The sequence below is a fragment of the Pelobates fuscus genome, chromosome 3, assembly GCF_036172605.1.
Source record: "Pelobates fuscus isolate aPelFus1 chromosome 3, aPelFus1.pri, whole genome shotgun sequence".
Lineage (NCBI taxonomy): Eukaryota > Metazoa > Chordata > Amphibia > Anura > Pelobatidae > Pelobates > Pelobates fuscus.
The window spans coordinates 141,239,907-141,266,786 of NC_086319.1; the positions used below are offsets into that span (position 1 = coordinate 141,239,907).

General features: G+C 42.7%; 1 protein-coding gene across 3 annotated transcripts in view; it reads left to right on the forward strand.

The window, feature by feature from the left end:
* The window catches only part of GABRA6 (gamma-aminobutyric acid type A receptor subunit alpha6), a 762,885-nt gene that overhangs the window by 691,227 nt on the left and 44,778 nt on the right, over window positions 1-26,880 (forward strand). For 2 of the 3 annotated variants that reach the window (XM_063447496.1, XM_063447497.1), the window contains one exon: window positions 26,298-26,450. In XM_063447496.1, coding sequence (XP_063303566.1) covers window positions 26,298-26,450 — 153 coding nt within the window. Of the gene's footprint in view, window positions 1-26,068; window positions 26,222-26,297; window positions 26,451-26,880 lie in introns of all 3 variants that reach the window. The other variant, XM_063447494.1, reaches the window with a different exon arrangement.

Consider the following 26,880-nt stretch of genomic DNA (forward strand, 5'->3'; position numbering starts at 1 on the left):
CAGAAACTCAGTGGAATGACATAACTCTACGTAACCAGTTCCGTATTGGGTTATCTGAAGCTGTCAAGGATGAGCTCTCCAGAACTGAACTACCTACTACACTGAATACACTTATCCAACTGTCAATCAGCATTGACAGAAGACTTAGGGAAAGAAAAGCTGAGAAATCACTCACTAGCTCCCTATGGAAAAAACCCTTCACCTCTTCAAAGGCACCGGAGAAACCTATAACTCCCGCTGAACCTATGGAAATAGGGGTTGTGAGAAGTCCTCTTACTCCAGAAGAGAGAACCAGAAGAAGACAAATGAACCTCTGCATGTACTGTGCTTCACAAGAACATGTGGTCCCAGACTGTCCCCTATTGAAACGTCCCCGAGGTGGTAAGCATGGTTCCACCACAATTGTTATGAGTGTGCTTCCCTCTAAACCAATCTCTCATTTCTCCTCTGTTTCTCTCATATTACAGTGGGACAAAGAAAGAATTACGACTGAGGCCATTATTGATTCCGGTGCTAATGGGGTGTTCCTGGACTCATCCTTTGTTACAAAAAATAAAATTCCTTGTGTTCAAAAACGTAATTCCGTCTCTGTCAGAGTTATTGATGGCTCCTTAATCTCCTCGGGGCCCATTCGCCTTGAAACTGTCCCTTTAAGGACTACTACTAATTATATCCATTCTGAATTTCTTGTTTTTGATGTCATAAATTCTCCTCTTTATCCAATAATATTAGGAATAGACTGGTTACGGACTCACAACCCACATATTACATGGGCTCCTTTCTCTCTCACGTTTAACTCTGCATATTGCCAGGGAACATGTCTACAACACATCCCCATTTTGCAAGTTACTGGGGAATCCACTATACCTTCCAGCTATTCGGAGTTCGCTGATGTGTTCAGTAAAAAGGAAGCAGAGACACTTCCTCCTCATCGACCCTATGATTGTCCGATTGACCTTGTTCCTGGTGCTCCTATCCCTTTTGGACATATTTATCCTCTCTCTGAATCAGAGTTAAAAACCCTCAAGGAATACCTGGATGAAAACCTCCGTAAGGGGTTCATTAGACCTTCCTGTTCACCAGCCGCTTCCAGCATGTTTTTTGTAAGAAACAAGGACCAGACTATACGGCCAATCATCGATTACAGGTCTTTAAATAAAATAACTATCAAGAATCGTTACCCTCTTCCCCTGATCAATGAGTTGATTGAAAGATTAAGAACAGCTACCATCTACACTAAACTTGACCTTCGTGGGGCATATAACCTTGTTAGAATCAAGGCCAATGATGAATGGAAAACGGCGTTCAGGACCCGATATGGTCTTTACGAATATCTTGTCATGCCCTTCGGGCTCTGTAACGCCCCTGCAACCTTTCAGCATTTCATTAACGATATCTTCCGAGATCTCCTAGACGTTTGTGTCATCATTTACTTAGATGATATTCTCATCTACTCCAACAACCTTGAAGAACACAGAAAACACGTGAGATGGGTATTATCCAGATTAAGAACACACAAATTATACGCAAAACCAGAAAAATGTATATTTGAAGTCAATGAAATCACCTTTTTGGGATACGTTATCTCCCCTCATTCAATAAGTATGGATACCTCCAAAATAGATTGCATTGTCAACTGGTCTACTCCTACTAATACTAAAGACTTACAACGTTTTCTGGGATTTGCCAACTTCTATAGGAAGTTCATTAAAAATTACTCCAATGTTGCTCATCCCCTCAACCTGCTCAATAGCAGTAAACGGTCCTTTGCTTGGAACGATAAGGCTCAAGCAGCCTTTGATGAATTAAAACGGAGATTCACAAGTGCTCCCATTCTCCAACTACCTAATCCTGCTTTTCTCTACGTCATGGAAACAGATGCTTCTGACACAGCTATCGGGGCTGTCCTCTCTCAACACCAAACGCCTCAAGATCCTCTCCATCCAGTAGCTTTTTTTTCACGATCTATGTCTCCTGCTGAACGAAATTATCCTGTAGGAGAAAAAGAATTATTAAGTATTAAAGCTGCATTCGAAAACTGGCGTCACATACTTGAAGACACACGCACTCCTGTAATTGTTTATACAGACCACAGGAACCTTGAATATCTTCATTCCAACAAAACACTCTCTGCCAGACAAGTACGCTGGAATCTTTTCTTTTCCCGTTTCAATTTTCAAATCATCTACAGACCTGGATCCAGAAACAAAAAGGCAGATGCCCTGTCCAGAATTCACCAAGATCTTCCTGTAAACGAAACTCAACCACCTAAAATCATAGGTATTATTTCGTCATTAATAGATGATATTAAACATCTTAAGGAAGAAGATCTTGAACTTCCCAAACAAAGCAATCTATCAAAAAAGGACGGTATCTACTACTTCAAAGACAGGTTATACATTCCTCCCTTGCTTAGGAATAAAATACTCCCTTTGATTCATGATTCCCCTCTGGCTGGTCATCCTGGTACAAGGAAAACACTGGAGCTGTCTAAAAGATATTACTGGTGGCCTCGCCAGGACAGAACCATAGAATCTTATGTCAAAAACTGCCCAACCTGTCTGAGATCAAAATCTGACCATCATCCACCATTCGGTCAATTATTAAGCCTACCTGTTCCAGAAAGACCTTGGCAGTCCATCTCAATGGACTTCTTGGTAGAACTCCCTCCTTCGCAACATCATACCACCATTCTGGTAGTGGTAGACCGTTTCACCAAGATGTCCCATTTTATTCCTTTGAAGAAATTACCCTCTTCATCTGAACTTGCAAAAATATTCATCAATAACATCGTGAAACTCCATGGTCTTCCTGAAGAAATCATATCAGACAGAGGAACACAGTTCACCTCCAAATTCTGGAATGAGATGTGTTCCTCCCTCAATATTCAACGTAAATTGTCTTCAGCCTATCATCCCCAAACCAACGGACAAACAGAGAGAGTTAATCAATGTGTTGAACAATACTTGCGGTGTTATTGCTCTCACTTACAAGATGATTGGATCACGTGGTTACCAATGGCAGAGTTCTCATACAACAACTCGGTACACGCTAGTAGCAAAATGACTCCATTCTTCTCAAATTTTGGATTCCATCCCTCTTCATTTCCTGATCAAGGACTTCCTTCTTCTAATCCATACGTCTCCAACCATAACTCTTTCATGTCTGCCCTCTTCCTCAGGTTACGTGATAACCTTAAAAATGCATCATCTGCTCAGAAAAAGTTTTTCGATACTGGTAGACGACCTTCCCCTACTTACAAGGTTGGTGATCTAGTATGGCTCTCTTCAAAAAACATTGTCACCAACCGTCCCTCAAAGAAACTGAGTTCACTCTTCCTTGGCCCTTTTCGTATATTGTCGCTTATCAACGAAAACGTGGTCAGATTGAAACTTCCACCTACCATGAAACTACATCCAGTCTTCCATGTGTCATTGCTTAAACCACACCACTCCGACCCTTTCCTGAGGGATGTTCTTACCACTCCTGATCCCATTCTGGTACAAGGTGAAGAGGAATACGAGGTCCAGAGGATTCTAGATTCACGAATCCATCGTGGTTCCTTACAGTATCTTGTCCGGTGGAAGGGCTACGGAGTTGACGAAGATTCATGGGTGTCGTCCTCCGCGGTGCATGCTCGTCGACTTGTCAATGCGTACCATGCTCGCTACCCGTCCAGACCTCGTTGACAGCATCCGGTGGCTGCTTCTTATGAGGGGGGTTCTGTCAGACCTTCCGGCATTCGCTAACCGTGGACTTCCGGGTTCTCGGAGCGCGGCCACTCCCCCTCCTATGACGCGGTCGTTCCCAGGATTCATAGAGAGACCGCGTCAACACCACAGTGCTGGATCAACTCGAAAGCTCCCGCGAACTTCAAACTGAATTATTACTACTTCTACTGTGTATCGGACCCGGACTGTTTAATCGTTTACCCTCCTTCTCCTCTCCTACGACCTCGGACTGTTTTTGGATATTCTCTTGCCTGCTGCAACCTCGATTCTCTGTGGAATCTCTATCACCAATTTGGATTATCGCTCCTTCATAAGTTAAGTAAACCAGATCGGCTCAAGCTGGATATATAACCATCCTAATTCTATGTGGTTCGCTATCTGCTCCACCTAAACTCCTAACCTTGTTTCAACAACTACTAATTAATCATCTGCATCCTAATTTGGAACTTCTCGCTGGTTGTGTTAAATTTGCCTTATCTTAAAACAACTTCAACTCCGCTGCTGTTTATAACCTGCCAGGAATTAAAGAGACAGTTCAAATTGATTATCTTTTTTATTTAAAAGCAATAAACAATATCAGTTTCAGAAATCTGCAGTTGTTTCCATCTTGTCAACAATTGAGCATTACAGGTTGAGAGTGGTGTTTTTTTTTTTCTTTCATGTGCTTTTCAGATGTCATATTGTTAATTACCAATTTTTGTTGAGCCTGATTTTATTTTTTTTAAAAGTGAAAAATAGGTGTTATTGTGATCGCTTCATGTACAGAAGCATATACATTTCTATATTGTGTAAAGACACAACTACAAAATTAAAAACCAAACACCAAAACAATGTGCCAGACAATCTACCTGTGCATGGCTAGTGTGATACAATAAGTCTACATCTTAAAAATGCAATAACCCACAGAAGATGGGCGAGATTTTTTTTTGCAAATTGGTGCAAAAGCGGAGCGGCCATCCACTAGCGCTCGTCGGCATGTATTAACTCTGGAATTACCACAGTTATCCAAGTACCAGATGGAGCGATCAAAGGAACCATAACTGATTTAATGAGCCATTCGCTGTTTCATTGTAGCGGCTGTGCGCGCTTTCGGCGTTCTCACCCTGCTGCTGCTCACCTGTCTGCGCTTCAGTGTAACTTCGGCCTTCCCGCTCACCACCTCATATGCGATGTGCCAACAAGGTGGAACTCCACCTTGCACATGCTGGAGAGACTGTGCAAGCAGCTGCAGGTGATAGTGGAGTTTAGCTGTAGCATGCATGGGTCAGTCGCTCTGCACCAGACTTTCCCTCCAATAGATCCTCGTTAAAGGATTTAAAGTGTACTCATTCCAATTACAGGGCCTCGAAAGAGTCTTGTATTGTTACTTTTCGTCACTACCTTCCCGCGTCGGGAGTGGATAATTTGTGCGCCTGCTGCCTTCCTTGGATGTGGTAGCAATTTTTCAGACTCCCTCTCCAGAATCGAACCCTGATTCCCCGTTACCCATGGTCACCATGGTAGGCATAGAAAGTAACATTGAAATTTGATAGGTCAGACATCTGAATGCGTCGTCGCCGTCATGGGGACGTGCGATCGGCCCGAGGTTATCGACTGCCAAGTTTCCCACATTCTAACTTGTGCTGATTACTCAGTGGCCACCCTGCTGGATCCCCGTTACAAGGACAATGTGCCGTCTTTAATTCCCTCACCGGAGCGTGATCGGAAGATGCGCGACTACAAGCGCATGCTGGTAGACGCGCTGCTGAGGGCATTCCCAAATGACACTGGGGGCTCAGTGGAAGTCCAAGGTGAAGGCAGAGGAGGAGGAAGAGGTCACCAGCACCACCAGGGTTAGCATGGCCGAAATGTGGAAAAGCTTTGTCAGCTCGCCACAACAACCAGCACCACCAGCTGATATGGAACGTCTTAGCAAGAGGCAGCATTTTAGCAACGTGGTGGAACAGTATGCGTGCACACGCCTACATGTACTGACTGATCTTCTGGGTCTCCAAATTGGGCACATGGCCTGAGCTTGCCCTTTATGCCTTGGAGGTGCTGGCCTGCCCTGCAGCCGGTGTATTGTCTGAACGTGTGTTTAGCACAGCAGGGGGCATTATCACAGACAAGTGCAGCCGCCTGTCCACAGCCAATGTGGACAAGCTCACGTTGCTAAATGTTACATTGGAATCGCATCGTACAATAAAAAACTGAACACACTTACACAGGCCCCAGGCTGTAGAGCTGGGGGTAAACAGTCAGCTGCTACATTCTTAGGCAGTCAAGAGAGAGCCTGAATCCTTCCTACATCTGGTTTTTATTTAGTGTATTACTGAGTAGGCTGGCCTGTGATGTCACTGTCAGAAGCACATGGCTTAAGGAATCATACACACTGCCCCTAATGGTGTCTCTAAAGCATTAACCGCATTATGCTTTATTTTATGACCCTAATCATTATATTAATGCTATTACACCCACCTACCAATTTTCATGACTAGCTCATCACCCAGGCTCAACCTCGTCGCTTCCGTAGCGGCCCCTATTTGAAACAAATGTGTCCTAAACTGGCCAGGCCACAACCCCAATTCCCCAAGTCCCAACCAGAAGACCCAGAAGAACTGAAAGTGCAAAATGCCGAACCGTCCGCATGATCCAGGAAGGAGCCTTACCCAACTGGCCGACACGCCAGGTAACCTGAAACATTAAAGACAGGGCATAAGCCCGATCCCAGGAGCCCGTGCAACATGACACCACTCCCTTCCCCACAAAATCCGTTTTTTACTGAGCCAGGTGAATAACAACCCTATGCGCTGACAAGTGAACATCCCCCATTTGAACACCCACGTGGTCCACCCGATTAATTCCCCGATGCGAAACACGCTTAAAAAGGCCAAGAGAAATACTAAGCCAAACAAACGCGTCTCATACTCATCAAAACAAAGTGCGGGAATGCACCAAGCCCTACACCAGCTTAATGGACATGGGCTGCCTAGCATCAAGGACCACACGACCCTTTCCAAAAATCCTTGAGAGCTTGCCAAATGATAAAATGTTTGGTAAAGTCCTCCCTCCCATGCAACTTGAATCAGAATCCTGGCACAGACATGTGACTATTCACCACTGCAGGAGATGTACCCCCGACCAGCAACTGACATGTGTACCACAATAAAGCATCTAGGCAGAACCCCCAACAAACTCCCCCTCCAGACTTTACAAATCCACCAAGCACGCCGTCCTGAGCCACCAAATCTCCTCTGGGCAGGTCTTCCCTTCTTCTTGCGCCACAGGTGCCGTGAGACAAAACTGGCATCACTGCAAACGAGACAAGGCTTCAGCCACCACATTCAAATACCATGGAACATGCCGCACACAGAACACCACATTGAGTGACATACAGAGCAAGATGAATTTACGCAACAAGCACACAACTGAAGCTGAAGAGGTCGACAAGTTATTGATCGCGTGTACCCAGTGGTGTATCCTGGTTTTGTGCTGCCCTAGGCAGGACAAAACTCAGGCGCCCCTCTCCCACCTCCCCCCCCCCCCCCCGCGACACCCCCACCAAACCCTTCCCCCCCGTCCCGCCTTCTAAATACACACACACACACAAATTCACTGACAGATACGCATACACTAGCTAACAGACACACACACTCACTAGCAGACACACACACTCACTAGCAGACACACACACTCACTAGCAGACACACACACACTCACTAGCAGACACACATACTCACTAGCAGACACACACACCTCACTAACAGACACACACCTCACTAACAGACACACACACTCTCTGATATATAATATAATAATATATAATAAAATATATAATATAATGTAATATAATATATATAATATATATAATATAATAATATAATATATATAATATAATAATATATAATATATTATAATATATAATATATTATAATATATAATATAATAATATATTATAATATATAATATATAATAATATATAATTATAATATAATATATATAATATAATAATTATAATATAATATATACTATATAATAATATATAATTATAATATAATATATATAATATAATAATATATAATATAATAATTATATATATATATTATATATATTTATTATATATATATTATTATATTATATTATTATATTATATATATTATTATATTATATATTATTATATTATATATATTATTATATTATATATATTATTATATTATATTATATATTATATTATATATTATTATATTATATATAATATAATAATATATTATATATAATATAATAATATATTATATAATATTTATTATATATATTATATATATTTATTTTATATATATATATTATATTATTATATATTATATTATATATAATTATATTATATATATTTAATATATATAATATATAATATAATAAAATATAATAATATATAATATAATAATATAATATATATATATATATATATATATATATATATATATATATATATATATATATATATATATATATATATAATTAATTTAACCTACCCCCCAGCCTCCTTACCTTTGGGAATGCTGGGGGGGGGGTTTCTCTATCTCCCTGGGGTCTAGTGGGGCTGCCGGTCGGGCTGCTGGCCTGGTTGCTGGGCGGGCGGCTGGCGAGGGAGCTCTTCCTCTGAGCTCTCTGCTCAGCTCCCTCGCGCGCTGCAGAGTGAGGCTGGGAGCCGGAAGATGACGTCCTATTCCGGCTCCCAGCCTCACTCTGCGGCGCGCGAGGGAGCTGAGCGGAGAGCTCAGAGGAAGAGCTCCCTCGCCAGCCGCCCGACCAGCCCATCAGCCCGACCGGCAGCCCAGTTAGCCGCAAGGCTAACAAGGCACTTGCCCTGGGCATTTGGGGGCGGCGTTTTTTGCCGCCCCCTGGAAAATGCCGCCCAAGGCAAATGCCTTGTTTGCCTTGCGGCTAAAACGCCCCTGCGTGTACCACCGACATGTTATCTGAGTAAAAGACCACCTCCCTGTCCCTAAGCAAGGTACCCCACAGAGATAGAGCTACCACCAGTGGGAAAAGTTCTAAGAACGTTCGCAGCAAATAGAGGCAAGTAGGCGAGCCTGCTGGATCCATGGAAATACTTTGTGTTATGGCAGACATCCAAACATGCAAAAATGTATTTCAAGGAGATGGCTTCAACAGCAACTGCACCAACCCACATGCACGCCCCCACACCCGCATGTGCGTCCGCCCTACACACACATACACACAAAACATGTATAAAATATGTATGATATTTTATTATGACAAAACACAATTATTTAACATATTACAACTATTTAAACACTGTTAACAAATGAACACATGCACACACCTTGACACACAGATACACTGACACAGATATGCACTCTGACACATACACACACACTGGCATATACACACTTTGACACACAGATACCCGCAATGGCACATACACACACACACACACAGATACCCACACTGGAACATACGCACAGATATACACACTTGCACATACACACACACTCAGATACACACTGGCACATACAACAGGCACATATAGACAGACACACACTGGCACATACACACTGACACACCCACGCACTGGCACATACACAGATTCACACAATCAGATATACATGTTATAATAATTTGATTTTCAGCCACCCTCCTGTTAGCTTTCATTTTATGTACTGGAGATTGGCTTGCTTGGGTTCCTGGCTGAGGCTGATGGGAGTGAGCATACAGCAGATCACTCCAGATTCTCCTCTCCATGCTGCCAGTGGTGGTGCTGCATTCAGCCTCCTCCTTCCTCCCGCACAGCTGTCTTTTTAGCTAGGAGGAAGTAACACTTCCTCCCAGCAGGCAGACACTACAGGGGCCCGGTCAGGCAATTAAAGGGCCAGGGCACCCAGCCAGCCCCTGTTCATCGGGTAGATAATCTGTAGGGAGCATTTATTGAGGGCATTTAGCATATATAAAATCCTGGAAATCATGGTATGTCAGATTGTGTGTGTGATTTTCAGGATATTATATATGATTTGCAGGAAGCCACATTTAAAATGAGGGAGTCTTCCAGAACTATTGGGAGACCTAGGATGTCTGGTTATGGTTGAAGGGAAACTATAGGATAGGAATACAAAACTGTATTCCTAGCACTATAGTTCCCACTCACTAGCGCGACCCCCACCCTGCAGCGCATAAAGGGTTAAAAATCATTTAGTGACAACTAAATTCGAATGGACGTCAGGGACATAATGGCATGCACGGCGATTGCTTTAGGACAACCCATTGCTGCAATGCTTCCCTATGGGATTTTAGCTGATGCTGCAAGTCCTAATGCAGAGCATGAGGATGTACAATAGCAGTTAGGCAACCATAAGTCGCATAACCATCTGGAAGCGCCTCTAGTGGCTGTCTGGTGGATGGCCACTAGAGGTGGTGTTAACGCTGCAATGCAATTATTGAAGTTTAAAAAGAACTGCAATACTTACAATTGCAGGGTTAAACTGACAGGGACACTGCACACTTCAGTGAGCTCAAGTGGTCTGGATGGCCTATAGTATGCCTTTAAGCATGAAGTTGACAAAACTTAACAAAATACAGAGCATTGGCCATCAAGTTTTGTTAAATCATAAAGGAAAAGAAGAGCTTCAAGTAAGTAGCACTCACTTTTGGTCACCTTTATCCCTAGGCTGCCAAGATGTCACGTTTGTAGGTCTTTGTCAAATGTGCAAATACCCTAAAGTTACAGAGCTACTTTAATGTCTCTTTCTCTCTTTACTGGTCTCTCTCTCACTGCTTGCCATTTGTTTCTGTCTACTTGCCTCTCAGGCTGACTGATTGTCAATCTCTAAATTAAACTTCAATCACATACAGGAGGCTCTTGCAGGGTCTAGCAAGCTATTAACATAGCAGGGGATAAGAAAATCCTAATTAAACAGAACTTGCAATAAAGAAAGCCTAAATAGGGCTCTCTTTACAGGAAGTGTTCATGGAAGGCTGTGCAAGTCACATGCAGAGAGGTATGACTAGGGTTCATAAACAAAGGGATTTAACTCCTAAATGGCAGAGGATTGAGCAGTGAGGCTGCAGGGGCATATTCTATACACCAAAACTGCTTCATTAAGCTACAGTTGTTCAGGTGACTATTGTGTCCCTTTAACTCAAATTTTAACCTGCCTGTCTCTGTTTATGAGAACTTGAATCTGCTTCTGTTTGTCTTTCTCAATACATGTGCCTGCTGTTTCTCTCAATCTGTCTGCTTATATTTCTTATACCATCTGCCAATTTCTCTTTCTGGCTACTTGTCTCGTTCAATCTGTTTGCCTACCTATTTTTGCTTTTTTTTATCATATTTATGTGTGCTCTCAAATACAAAAACAAAAAATACTGATAACAAATATTGTTGTTATACAAAATAAATTCTCACAATAGCAACATTATTTAGACATATTGTAGAAAGAGAGTCTGATTTTTCTCTGGGTTTGGAACGTACCGGTTGTATGCCGAAGATTTCCGGCGTTTCCCTCTCTACGATATGTGTTGGCACTTGACTACTTGATGCCGCAGTGGCGGCCCCGATCCGGAATGAATGACCCGAGAATGGATTTGGATTAAGGCCAAGTCTAAGTAATAATGAACGTATGTATAGCATAACTGTTATGTAGTGAGTGCTTAGAATGTTTTTAATGGGGTATGTGGATAAGAAGGGAGTCTTGTTCGGGTAGAGAGTAAGCATGAAGTGCTGTATCCCTGTCCAGAATGGTTTGATGGTACTGTATGCTAGTTATGATGAGATGTGGCCAAAAGTTGTAACTGCAACCATGGTTTCTACAAAAATGATTGACTACGTTAAAATCGCGAACAAATACTTAGAACATGTCAAAAGCCCTACTATATATATATATATATATATATATATATATATATATATATATATATATATATATATATATACATATATACATACACACACATATCTATAAATTTTTTATTATTTCTAATTTTATATATATATTTTTTTGTTTCTTGATAAACCTGCCTGAGCAAGAATCATTCAGTGAGCCAACAATTGGTTTAAAGCATGATTAGTAATTTGAACCACGGGGGAGTTTTGGGTAGCTTGTTCGCAGTAGGGTGCAGACCGAGAATTCCTGCAAATTAGAACGTTACAAAACGTCAGCTGCGTTATTAAAATCCTGGAACAGGCATACAACAGATATAAAACCGTAATTCTACCAGCCAACCATGTGAGCTTCGTACGAAATACATAACAGACAGGGACTGAGAGCGGCCTTTGTTAACTATATCACAGGCCGCTAAGATAGCAGAATAACGCTTAACTATTTCACCCCAAGTGTGTGCTGCTGCCACAATGGGGAAGATTTCGAATAACGCTGAGGTGTTGTCGAAGTTCTCTAGCGTAACCACCTCAGGTGGCCAACTGTCGTATACCCACTAGACCCCAAACAATGCCGCGTACCCGACTGAAGCTGCAGCGTCAGTCCAGATAACTGGGGAATCGTCGGAGATGGGGGGAAAGAACGATGACCTACCAGTCCATGAGGATAACAGCGAAAAATGGCGTACCCAAATGATTGAATGTGCACGTAGAACGTTGTGAACGGTAGGCGAGCCGAGACAAGTCTCTACTAGCAGTCGGGGATTTGAATTGTATTCGTTCGTACGCAATGAAGGATAAATGATGCCTTGATGACCGACATGAAACAAGTGGGAACTCTGGTCCACCCTGTCATATTAGAATGCTAACGCTTTTACCTGCATTGCCTTATATAATTTACGTAGACTTGATAATTGAGCGACAGTATGAGTCAACGTATGGCAAATTTAGAACTTAACGTACCGAAAAGCCCCTAACGGGCTGCCAGTTAATAACAGTATATTTGTAATGAATAAAACTGGAAGCAGTCATATGTACAGAAGCATATTGAGGACCTGATGATGGTCTGCCGCAAGGGGAATAAGAATATGAATATTTATTAATTTAATTATTTTTTGCATTTTTCATACTGCTAAAATTAATTATGAAGTATACCCTTAGTTCGTAAGTGAGTAACGTATTGAACGCATGGAACATCCAAGTATGATAGTTCTGACATACTGCTTGAATTACTGTAAGGGTATATAGACTCACCTTTGAAACTAGAGCAATAACGAGGCGGGAAACAAACCGCTAAGATACCTGGTCGGATCATCGGTCCTGTAACGTAGTGGGTCTGCACAACGGGGTCTGCAGGTGCGGCCCCCCCAAAGTGCTACGTGTGTGCGCGCGCGCGTGTGTGCTGGCTGACTAGCTAGTGCCGCCATGCGGCGAAACAATTCGTCTAGGTTGGTGACAGGTGAGGCCCTGCTAATTGCCAAGCGGCTTGAGAGGCTCTATCTATGCGTTGGCGCAAGGGGATAGCGTGGCCACTGAGCGTTGTGGCGGGGTGTCGGCCTCTCGGTGACAGTTAACATAAGATAGACTGGGAGTGACAGGTGAGGCCCTCTCTATGCCACAATGCGAGGCGACTAACTATGATTTGGCCCGAGGGGCGTAGTACCTCCGAGTATGAGGATGGGTGTTGGCCTCGCGGGACCACTAACCTAAGGCGAAGAAGCCAGGGGGAATGATAACTAGTGGACACCTAGGAACCTAACAGCCAGCCATTGCTGCTAAGAGGGAAGGTTAGTTAGTGAGAGAGAGGACATACCATGGGATGAAACATGAGGGATAATGAAGTAGAATTGTAAGGCTGACCGTAGCTGGAGTGCCCTGCGAGCGTGTCGGGTCCAGATGGACAGTATTTTTTTTTATTTTTTTTTTATTATATAACGTATACCGTAGTGGAAAGAACGACCCTGCTAACAGGTTCGAGCTTTGGTGTTTAGCGATCTTGTAAAAGTGTGTAAAAGCGTACAATTGTGCACAACACCCTACCTACTGCCATTACATGACGACACCAAAACTACCGTATGACATTATAATGTGACACAATAACCATTACACAATTCATATTGCGACTACAACACCATAATTAACCGTACGATAACTATTAACCATACCATATCTACAGATGGTAGAGACGAATTGTTGAAAACGTGATGCGATCGGGCCAACGTATGGTTACTGCGTAGGTAATTGAATGAAATGAAACTTGGATCCATCGAGAATTGAATGGTCTCTGGAGGTTTTGATGCGTGTATATGTGGGCGACGTCGCACTTTCGTGCCACTTATGAGGATCCTGCCAGGCTTAACAAGTGAGATTTATTCAGTACAGGTTACCAGAAGGGAATGCGTGAATTTTAGATAGGTTCCGAGGCCTATTTCTTTAAGTAATGTGGTGTATTTAACCCAGTAAGGCCCAATAGCAATCAGGAACAGTAACTGTACGACCCTTACAGGAGGAAAACTTACATAATTGTCGTCTTATTTATGTACAGCCTAGCGTAATTAGGAACATGAGATGCCGGAGACAGGAGTAGAGCGAAATTAAGACTTAGTAACCCCCTCATACATCAGTATTCACAACGCCGTATAAACGGAATGAACTAGAACTGCTAGGTATGAGGCAGTTCATACGAATAACGAAAGTCTGTGCGAAAGAGTGACCGTGTATACCAATGGAAAACAAAAGCGTTTATGCGAACGGATAACATACGAAAGTTTAACTGAAACGCCAGTTAGCAATGCACAAGGCGGAATCCAAGCATAATCATACCCTGACTAGCATACTTGTACATTTATAAACCACATTAGCTACGCTTTGAGGAGAAATACTTTAATAAAATTATACCTTAACTGCCGTCGAGACACATACTGAATTCGTATATTTTAGAGAGTAGAAAAACAAGGACGTTTTCAAAGAGTGACACAATAAATGCTCCGACATTGAAAGCTTTACCAGCGCTGTTACAACCAGAGTTTCGCTTCTACTGCAAAGCCAGCAAGTTAAAGTAAAACCGTTTATAACTCCCATACGAAAGTAACGAACGGAACCATGAAAGAAAACAAATTTCCAAATAAACGAACACTTGCCATCCATTAACTGAAATGCACCAAGTAACATTGAAAAACCGTGAGGTAGCGCTATTAGTGAAACAAATTGACTAGTATACAAAAGCTGAAAATAAACCAAATGCGGGGAATATGAGGGGCAGGGGCTACCTCTGTAAATGGAGTAGTGTATTTAACCAAGAAGGCACCTGTTGCAATCAGTGACCGAATTTGTAAAAAACTTTAACAGGAGGGAAGAAAATGAACAAAGTTGACAACCTATTAAAACACAGCCTTGTGTAAATCGGACTAATGAGATGCAGCAGCAGAGCATAAATAAAACTTAACATGACATACCCATGTAGCAAAGCACCTTACTGTATAAGTTACACAGTGAATGTAACCATGTGCCATCCTGACAAGGGTACTGCTGTACGTTTTAACTCAGGCATAAATAACAAGCAAACGCTGTATTTAACGAAAACTGACATTGACCAGTTAGGTACCGGAAGGATTCAACGTGAGCCATGTAGATGAAAGAAACCATGTAGCTGAACGTGTGAGCAGGAAAGATGCTGTATAACTTACGATATAGCCGTTCGTGTGTTAGCTACCCACGTAATACTCACGAACACAAAGCAGAGAGATATGCAGACGGACTGCCGGCGGGCGAGAAAATGCTTGGAAGACGAATGAGCCCGTCGTACGGGTGAAAATTACTTACAGTTAACAGCAGAACTCGACGAATGCCTCGGTCCGTGTGTTATACTCACGAAACTAGTGGTACAGTTTCCCAACAGTATTTTTTGGCGCGTCGCGAAAATATGACGTCAGAGGTCTCCCTGACCGGAAGAGAAGGCGTGAATTTCCGGAATCGACGAAGACAGGTAAGCAGGGGGTTTGCTGGGTTTATATAGGCCATAAATCCCTCCCACAACTTCAGGCATACGCCTTCTATATATATATATATATATATATATATATATATATATATATATATATACAGAAAATCCAAATAGATGGCTGCACTCACGGTTTTAAAAGTACAACGTTTATTGAAAAATGGTTAAAACATCAGCGATCAATGTTTCAGTCCTACTTGGAGGACTTTCTTCAGGATCATAAAAACACAATACCATACATACAAGTTTTATATACATAATTAATAATAATGACATAATTAATCAAATTAAGGAAATTAAGAAAATTAGCTTACCCCCAGGTGAAAATTGCCGTGTACCCGGCGTCCCTACGTGTCCAGTGCACATGCACGAATAGGCTCCGCCCCCTTTAGTGACGTCATAACGTAATGCCGTTCGTTGCCATAGCGACGCGGACACCTAATGCGTCGCTATGGAGATAAAACAAAACGGCCTTAATAAGTGTACGTAATTTAGGGAAGCACCGTGCAGATAAAATTTATATGGATGATTAGTGCAACATGACAAGTTTAAACAGTGTAGTATAAAAGAAATGTGAGCAATGCCATGTTACTTATTTGAATTACAGATAGTAGTCCTAAGGTGTAATAGTGGCTGAATGCCAATATGAAGTATTAATGTAAAGTGCATAATGTAAGTAAATAAATAAAGATGTTGAAAATATTATTTCAGTAAAGGATCAAATAGTCTTCAGTGCAAATTTTCTAAAGTAACATATGTGAACTTAAAGTGCAAAATCAGTGACAAAAAGTGCCAAAGTGTGTATTTAAAGTGACAAGCATATATTAAAGTGCAAAAATATATAGAACATTTTTTTTTGTTTTAAAATACATTATTGACAATAAATAATTTATACTAAAAAGGACTAACCAGGGGGCGGGGCCTGACAGCCATCATGGCAGGACGTGCTCTATGAGAGCTCCAGCAAAAAAGGGCAGAATCTTGGCAATCCCAGCTACAAAAATGATGCCAGCACCACAAGGGATCCAAAAACGGGTCCAGAACCTTACCGGGAACAGAATGACACCCGACTTGCACCGCTCCACACTGCAAGCACAAGCTCCGACCATGCGGCCTAAACTGGAGCGGAGCCCGAGGCCTGGGGGAGGTGGCCGATCCCCCGGCTTAGGACCTGCTCCCAAGCGCAACCAGACGACTGCCCTGCTGCCCCCCCCCCCCTCTGGACCGGCGGGGGTTATCCCGGTCCTCGCAGGGGACGATTATTCCCCCCTCACAGCACCAAAAAGCGACAAAACATGAAGCTACCCGGGAATACAAAGGTCCAATCAAGATGGCGGCCAAAGCACGAGCGGCGCCACAACGTTCCCTCACTAAGCCACCGGACAGCATCTGGATGTTCCTTGAACGGATCAGCAACCACCTCTGGAGCGAACTCCATATCAGAGGCCGGCACCTCCACTCAGCTATCGTTGCATTGGCGGTATGGATACGACCAGCAACCCGACGCCAACTTGGCAATTACTTAAACCCAGCCATTGGAGTGGTCTCAGGTCAGCAAAAGAACCGAGGACCGAAGCGGCGAGTGCGGACGACATCCCACCCCGAAACCAGCAGACGGTCCTGCGACCACCAGACCGGCACAAGCGAACCCGCCCGACACACTCCCCACCCAGAGGTACCTGACCCTTCCGACCACCACAGTGCAACCTGGCATATGCAGACCCGCATGGCTGATCGGGAATCGGCACAGCCTCACGCCACCAAATCTGTTCGGCTCCAATGCCCCCTGCGACACCCCATCAAGACCGTTTGGCCACAGCATAATGCCGAGTGGTTTCTTACTGCCGGGCGACGGGCCTCAAGGACTGGCGTAGGCTGAGAGCCTAAGGCGGACTAGCTTCATGTGTCCCATACCTACCTGTCATTTTGCAGGGATACTTGTTGCTCCTACCCACAAGGTGGCCAGGTGCACCACTGGACTGCCGAGGACTCTGTTTCCTTTTCTTTTCTTTTTGTTTCGCAACCTGCATCACTCATTGAGGTGCTCCCCACCCGACTACTTAAACACCAAATCTACTTACCTCAGCAAAGTGAAGCAGGTACCAGCGGACTGTAAACTTCCTCATGTAGTACTTTCCCCTAGATAGCTTAAACCACCTGCATCATGAGTTATTAGGGCCAAACTGAATACCGCAACAAGAGACTCCCCCCCTGAGCCTCCAAGCGGTGTGGGCTGATAACCACTATTGGACGCTACGATACCTGCTCTCGTGCACAGGATTAATTAGAGTTCAATAGTGTCTAGCAACTGACCAAGTAATTCACCCAGTGGTGCCCTTAAGCATTTAATCCATAAAGCATAATACACAAATTTACTAAGCTTAATCGTTTTGCTATGTTTAGTAGTTTTAAAAGGCTATGACACACCACAGTTCTGTATAGCATGAGTTAAAAAATATATATTTGTGCAAGTTTTTTCAACGCCATGTTCCTGTTATAAAATGTATGAAAAAGCATTGTTTGCCCCGCTGTTGTGGCGATGCAAGCATCTTCTGTACACTCTCTGCGCAACAAAAATAAAGAATTTAAAAAAAAAAAAAAAAAAAAAAGGACTAACCACATATATTGTGGGTTACAAACTATCCACATATCAATATATACACTAATACTCATTAATCATACTGAGACACAAGTTTAAAAACCTCAAAAACAGCATAATACTATAGCAAAAACAAATATTGCCTATGCTTATGAATTGTGGACCTACTCTAGGCTGTAATTCCTATCTAGGCTACAATTATTGTGGCCTGTGTCTCAGAATGTATTAATTAAAAAATAAACTAAATTGGATTAAAACAATAATCTTAACTGGAGCGCTGTAACCCATATTGCTTCTGGGTTCAAAGAACAGTGTTTATGCAAACTAGGAGTGACAAAGAGATTAATGCATACAACTTCATTTTAATCTTAGGGAAATAGACCTCTAATTCGGAACTATCTTATATAGTAAAGGCTATAGCTCAGATGACAGATGTTAAAGGAGTCTCCTTAATCAAAACAGTCCAAACTTGATTTATAAAAATTATCAACCGTTACTTATCACCATGGATGTGAAGAGTCTTTATACGGTGATTCCACACGAAGCAGGAGTAGAAGCCATGCGTCAAGTTCTGTCAGCTTCAACAGTATATAGCGGGCCTCCTATTGAGTTCATTTTGGAAATTCTGGCACTAACTCTGGAAAAGAACTATTTCCGTTTTGAGAACCAATGGTATTTACAGGTATCCGGTACATCTATGGGGGCAGCTATGGCCCCCATGTATGCTAACGCATACATGTATATATATGAAAAACTGCACAGTTTGGCTCCATATGGCCATCTAATACAAGGGTACTCTCGCTATATACATGACCTCCTAATTATATGGAAAGGTACAGCATCAGAAGCAAATACCATGGTGGAGGAACTCAACAAGCTACCAACACCCATCAGACTGACAGCACACATCAGTCCTGAGAGGGTTCAATATGTGGACGTTGAATTATCTGTTGGAGTAGACAAGCTAGAATATAGCTTGTATACCAAGACGACAGATCAAAATACACTGTTACACGTGCATAGTGCTCACCCTCAAATGCTCATCAAGTCTCCAAAAGCCCAGTATTTAAGGGTGATGAGAAACAACTCTAATGAGATCACCAAAGAAAGACAGTTGTCAGAAATGACGGAGAAATTTTTGGAACGTGGGTATCAGCGCTCCATTCTCGACCAAGCTCTAGACGAAGCTAGAAAACCTCAAGTATCCAAGGAGGAAATGCGAAACTGGGAAACAGTCCAGAGACTGTTTTTTCCCACCACGTACCACCAATCCACTAATTCTATCTCTTCAACTATCAGAAAAAGCTGGAGAATTTTGGCTGCAGACAATACCCTCCCTAAGGTCTTCCATGAAAAAACACTCATTTGTTTCAAAAAGAATAAGAATTTCATTCTTTTTTATAAATCAAGTTTGGACTGTTTTGATTAAGGAGACTCCTTTAACATCTGTCATCTGAGCTATAGCCTTTACTATATAAGATAGTTCCGAATTAGAGGTCTATTTCCCTAAGATTAAAATGAAGTTGTATGCATTAATCTGTTTGTCACTCCTAGTTTGCATAAACACTGTTCTTTGAACCCAGAAGCAATATGGGTTACAGCGCTCCAGTTAAGATTATTGTTTTAATCCAATTTAGTTTAATTTTTAATTAATACATTCCGAGACACAGGCCACAATAATTGTAGCCTAGATAGGAATTACAGCCTAGAGTAGGTCCACAATTCATAAGCATAGGCAATATTTGTTTTTGCTATAGTATTATGCTGTTTTTGAGGTTTTTAAACTTGTGTCTCAGTATGATTAATGATTATTAGTGTATATATTGATATGTGGATAGTTTGTAACCCACAATATATGTGGTTAGTCCTTTTTAGTATAAATTATTTATTGTCAATAATGTATTTTAAAACAAAAAATAATGTTCTATATATTTTTGCACTTTAATATATGCTTGTCACTTTAAATACACACTTTGGCACTTTTTGTCACTGATTTTGCACTTTAAGTTCACATATGTTACTTTAGAAAATTTGCACTGAAGACTATTTGATCCTTTACTGAAATAATATTTTCAACATCTTTATTTATTTACTTACATTATGCACTTTACATTAATACTTCATATTGGCATTCAGCCACTATTACACCTTAGGACTACTAGATGTAATTCAAATAAGTAACATGGCATTGCTCACATTTCTTTTATACTACACTGTTTAAACTTGTCATGTTGCACTAATCATCCATATTAATTTTATCTGCACGGTGCTTCCCTAAATTACGTACACTTATTAAGGCCGTTTTGTTTTATCTCCATAGCGACGCATTAGGTGTCCGCGTTGCTATGGCAACGCTATGGCATTACGTTATGACGTCACTACAGGGGGTGGAGCCTATTCGTGCATGTGCACTGGACACGTAGGGACGCCGGGTACACGGCAATTTTCAGTTAATTTTCTTAATTTCCTTAATTTGATTAATTATGTCATGTATATGAAACTTGTATGTATGGTATTGTGTTTTTATGATCCTGAAGAAAGTCCTCCAAGTAGGACTGAAACGTTGATCGCTGATGTTTTAACCATTTTTCAATAAACTTTGGACTTTTAAAACCGTGAGTGCAGCCATCTATTTGGATTTTCTGTGGATATCAAAGCTGTTTTTTGACTGGCACCCGGTAATCAAGGGATGTTGGAGCGTGAGTGCAGGAGCAATTTTGTTTTTATATATATATATATATAGATATATATATATATATATATACACAAGTGCTACGGAATCTGTTGGCGCTATATAAATGGCAATAATAATATACATATATATATATATATATATATATATATATATACACACACACACCAGCAGCCTCTGTGTGTGTGTGTGTGTGTGTGTGAGAGAGGGTGCTGGTAGTGTGCTATGTGGGTGAGGGTGTTTGTGTGTGTGTGTGTTTGTGAGGGTGCTGTTAGTGTGCTGTGTGTGAGGGTACTGTTTGTGTGCTGTGTGTGATGGTGCAGGTAGTGTGCTGTGTGTTTTTGTGTGTGTTTGTTAGGGTCCTGTTAGTGTGCTGTGTGTGTTTGTGTGTGTTTGTTAGGGTCCTGTTAGTGTGCTGTGTGAGGGTGCTGTTTGTGTGCTGTGTGTGGGTGTTGTGTGTTTGTGAGGGTGTCGTGTGTTTGTGAGGGTGCTGTTTTTTTGTGAGTGTGCTGTTTGCTGTATGTGAGGGTGCTGTGTGTGTGTGTGTGTTTGTGAGGGTGCTGTTAGTGTGCTGTGTGTGAGGGTGTTGTGTGTGTGTGTGAGGGTGCTGTGTGTGTGAGGGTGCTGTAAGTGTACTGTGTGTGTGAGGGTGCTGTGTGTGTTGGTGCTGTTTGTGTGCTGTATGTGTGTGGGTGCTGTTTGTGTGCTGTGTGTGTGCGGGTGCTGTATATGTGTGTGTGTGTGCTGTATGTTAGAAGGGATCATGGAGGTGGGAGCAGATTTGTAAATATCCCCCCTCCCTTATAACCTTACGTAGGGAGGGAGGATCCTTGCTGCCATGTGCCATCCCTGGTGGTCCAGTGGTGAGTGAACTCTAGCCTGCGGAACTGATGGCTAGTGCTCCCTGGGTCCTCTCTGTAACGGATTGACGGGCACCCCGACTGGGTACCTCCGTTGAAGGATGCTCCTAGCGCTTCCTAAGGGCTCCAAGCACTCTAGCAGACACCACAACCACCGAACCGGAGAAGCATACGAATGCTCTCAAGCATATGAATGCTATAAACAGCTGAACAGGAAAAGCATACAATCAGCTTACACTCCTGGTAATCAGCATACAATCCAATTCCCTCAATAACGAGACGACATTTCGTTTTGAGGTCAAGCAGAACTGGCTGTACTGGCACATACAGCCTCTTTTATTCACAATCCACAAACATATTACTGCCCACAGAGTTTTGAAATACAACCAATCAATCCGTACAATACACACAGACACTCCCACACAAAATCCTCCCCTCTGCCTGTGATATGATTACTGAACACAATGGGTAATATAATTATCACAGGCAGAGAAATACAGTTTTATAAAACATATCACAGGGACCCCAAAACATGCAATAACCCACATATCCAAAATTCACCTAGATCCGTTCAGTAGTTTGGAAGATACAGTTTAATGCAGATTCCGCAGAACATATACAGGCTATATGAAAAATAATTACTGTATAATGTGTCCCCTGTTGTATAGTTTAAAACTACTGCACGATGTCTTTGTGCACCAAATACCATCGAGATGGCACCGTGTAGAAAAGTCCAAACTGTGTCTGTGAGTTAAAATGGCCGCCATCCATTGTTCTTACCATGTGCTTCATCCATTGTCCTCACCATGTGCCTCTGATACATGAAATGGTGGCCACCCAGTAACTCCACAGTATGTCCCCAGATGGTTCTTAAAGGGCCAGCAGTAGCATAATAAAATACAATATGCCCAAATCTGTTATTTCAAGGGCCAAACCTCCCAGGGACCATAATCAAATGGCAAGAGGCTGGCAAGCAGTCCTCTCCAGGCACAAGTGGCGGGGCTGTTTCCGCCACATTTCTCCCCTTTACCCACCAGACTAACAGGGTATCTGACCTCCTGCCGGTCAGTGCCCTGGTTAGTCCAGCAACCATCCCACAAAACAGAATCCGCAATATAACCCACCCACGAAAATTGGTTACTACACCTGGTGCCAGCGCTACCACGGGAGTAGCCTGGTTGGAGCTCAGGTGAGGGAATGGCGTAGTAGGCTCCTCACTCCGGATCTGGGGCTGCTGCTGGAGGGAAATCCAGGCTGTCTCCCCTTTGGATGAACAACCCTGATGCTGAGGGACAGGACCGACCGTTCCTACCCCCTGTGATGCATGTGCAGAGACCACGGTCCCATCTGCACTGGTGGAGAGCGTTTTGTCTCCCCTTTGTGTAATAAGCTGTTGCTGGGAGGGGGAATGAGGCTCTCCCCTCTTAGTATAGGACACTGCCTCTGCTGTTGAAGAGGGAGACCGACTGTCTCCCCGTTCCATAAGTTGTCCTGTCACTGGGGTGAGAGACCAACTGTCTCTGCTCCCTGTAGGACAATCTGCCACTGGGGAGGGAGGACACTGCTCTCCACTCCCAGTAGCTTGGGCGCAGAGACCACGGTCCCATCTGCGCTGGTGGGGGGCCTAGTGTCTCCCGTTGGTGGGCTATGCTGCCGCTGGGGAGAGGGGGTAACAAGCTCCTCTCCCTTACACACTATCAGCCGCTGGGGAGAGGGGGTAACAGGCTCCTCTCCCGGACACTCTCCCAGCTGGTAGAGAGGGGGACCGACTGCCTCCCCTTCCAATAGTGCGCTCTGCCGCTGGGGAATGAAACCAGTGGTCTCTCCTCCCTGTAATGTACTCTGCCGCTGGGGATCTGAGCCTACCGCCCAGCATCCCTGTAGCTCACCCTGCCGCTGGGGAGGGAGGACGATGCTCTCCACTCCCTGCACTTCACACTGTCACTGGGGATCTTGGCTGACCACCCAGCATCCCTGTAGCTCACCCTGCCGCTGGGGAGGGAGGACGCTACTCTCCTCTCCCTGCAAGGTACACTGCCGCTGGGGAGGGGAGGCGATGCTCTCCACTCCCTGCACTTCCCACTGCTGCTGGGGATCTGGGCCGACTGCCCAGCATCCCTGTAGGGCCGGTAGAGAGACCGCCGTCCCATCTCCACCTGCTATCTGTGGGTCTTCCCAGGACCAGTCTAGGAGGTCTGGTTCTGCTTGTTGGGTAGGTTGGGGCTGCACAAAGATTAGCAGGTGTTGGTAGTCCTGCTCCAGCTCCCACTCCCTTGTTAACAGGTGGGTCATGTCTTTGCTCACCTCGCATTCGTCAGCCCAGACATACAAGCCCATCCGGTAGCCGTAGATATCCCAAAACCTAAACTCCGTGCTGCCAAGTTCAATGTTGTCCTCCAAGGCATCCCATAATAAACCCAGGCCATCATAATCATCCCTCTTCGGTAAGTCGTGCTCGGCCATCCAGGGGGTAAGTCGAATGGTATGCCACCAGAGGGCCTGGTATGCGTTGTCTAGCCAGATCTCTCACCATACCAGGGTCTCTAGTCTTGTCACCCACTCATCCAGGGGCTGCTCTCCCAATAGATACATCCGCACACACAATATATTACCATTTTGATAAAGCCTGTTTAGGTGAAACGCGTCAATGGTTTTACATTGTGTATTTTAATAATAAAAGTGATTTTGGTTACCTTTTTTATAGGACCAACTCCTACTTTATTTTATCTGATATACAATTTTATTATTCCTGGCATTTTTATATATTTTTTATATATTCTTTATATTTTATATATTTTATATCATTTATATTTCCTATTTTTATTTTATCTTATTATTTTTTATTTTTTATCACTCGGATCCTGAGCCAAAGAAATCCTAGGTGGGGATTATTCCACCAGCGCTTTACTAATAGAGCAGTATTTCCTGCTCTATACTTGTAAGTATATTTTATTTATTGTATTTCTACATACTTTTCCTACTGAGAGCACTATTGTTGTTTCCCATACATTTCGGAGTACCAAGGTTGGATTGACAGACGATTCCTCCAGTTTATCCTGGTAGCGGGGATCATACCGCTGCAACGCCCAAAAGTCTAGAGCTGGTCCAAAGCTCCTGCAAATGTGAGTGTATTATCCTATTTTTTTCATTTTATCCTTGGAGCCGCAATACTTCACCATTGGCAGTTTGTCGTGTTTCCTATTTTGTCTCCACATATACGGATTATCCTACTACCCGGACGGATCAACTCCTGAGGACTGTACAGATATCCCACCAAGTTATATCAGTGAGACTTTTTATATTTATTTTTATTTTTATTTTTACATTGTATTTTTTATCATCTACAAAGACTCTTTTTATAGATATTTTTTCACTTGTTTCTAGAGACTTACGCTTACCGTTACCATCGGATTGTGACCATTTGGTCTGCTTTATACTGTATTATTACTCTCTAGCGCAGCCCTTCCCCCCCTTTTATAAAACATATCACAGGGACCCCAAAACATGCAAGATCATCGGAACCGGGGGATCTGGGTGAACCACATATCTAAAATTCACCCAGATCTGTTCAGTAGTTTGGAAGATACAGTTTAATGCAGATTCCGCAGAACATATACAGGCTATATGAAAATAATTACTGTATAATGTGTCCCCTGTTGTATAGTTTAAAACTACTGCACGATGTCTTTGTGCACCAAATACCGTCGAGATGGCACCGTGTAGAAAAAAATATGCCTAAATCTGTTATTTCAAGGGCCAAACCTCCCAGGGACCATAATCACATGGCAAGAGAGCAGTCCTCTCCAGGCACAAGTTGTGGGCTGTCTCCGCCACACTCTCCTGCCTCCCTCCATGCTGCTGTGGGCCAATGAGGTAGATCTTTGATCTCCCCACCGGCCCATGGAGGCTTAGAGCAGAGCCGGTTCTCGTATAGTGCCGGCTCTACATGAGCCGACAGGGGAGATCCTGAGATATAAGGAGATCCTAGATATAAGCCTGCTGCGGGGATTAGGGTGTGCCCAGGCACACCTGGCACACCCTGTGCGCACGCCTATGTGTTCCCTCTGACTCTTCTTTCTTTCCTCATCCTCATCTTTTTCCATCTACTAAAGCCTACTTCTCCTCTCAAAATCATACTTCCTCTTTAGTCACTCTCACTTGCAACCAGTAATAGCAGAAGCACACTATGTCATACTTTGAAACACACTGTAAAATAAATATGTAGAAATGTAAGAAGAAAAATTTTAAAAGAGTAACTCAAACATTGCATGATAACTTAAACGTATATCTATAACACTTGTATTTATATCTCTCAACAGGTGAACATATTGTAATGACGGTACATTTCTACTTGCAAAGGAAAATGGGCTATTTTATGATACAAACATATATACCCTGCATTATGACAGTCATTCTCTCTCAGGTTTCATTTTGGATCAATAAGGAATCGGTTCCTGCTAGAACTGTTTTTGGTATGAACTATACATGTACCTGTTTTTCCAAAGTCCCATACATCCCTCAATCATTTTCCATTTCAATCTTTTGTAGGTGAATATTCCCAGCAAGTTGTCCTGTTTTATCTTCGTCGGAAAATAGGTTACTACATCATCCATACATACATTCCATGCAGCATGACTGTTGTTTTGTCTCAGGTTGTGTTTTGGATCAACAAAGAATCAGTACCAGCAAGGACTGTTGCTGGTATGAACATTTTATTTTATTAAATCGAGTCATATCATGAACTCCGCATTTGGCATATTTGTTCATAGACAGTTACTGCATTTACCATAGTCAAAGTATCAGTCTTTTATTTGAAATCAATGTCACACTATAGTCACCAAAACAACTTAATGAAGCAGTTTTGGCCCTGCAGTCTCACTGCTAAATACTCTACCACTTGGGAGTTAAAATACTTTGTTTATCTAGCCCTAGACACACCTCAATGCATGTGACTTACTAATCCTTCCTAGACACTTCCTGTGAAGAGTTATCTAATGTTGAGAATTCCTTTATTGCAATTTCTACTTAATTAGAATTTCCTATCTTCTGGTCTGTTAATAGCCAGCTAGCCCTTGCAGGAGCCTCCTGTATGTAATTAAAATACATTTACAGAGCAAGAGATAAAGACTTT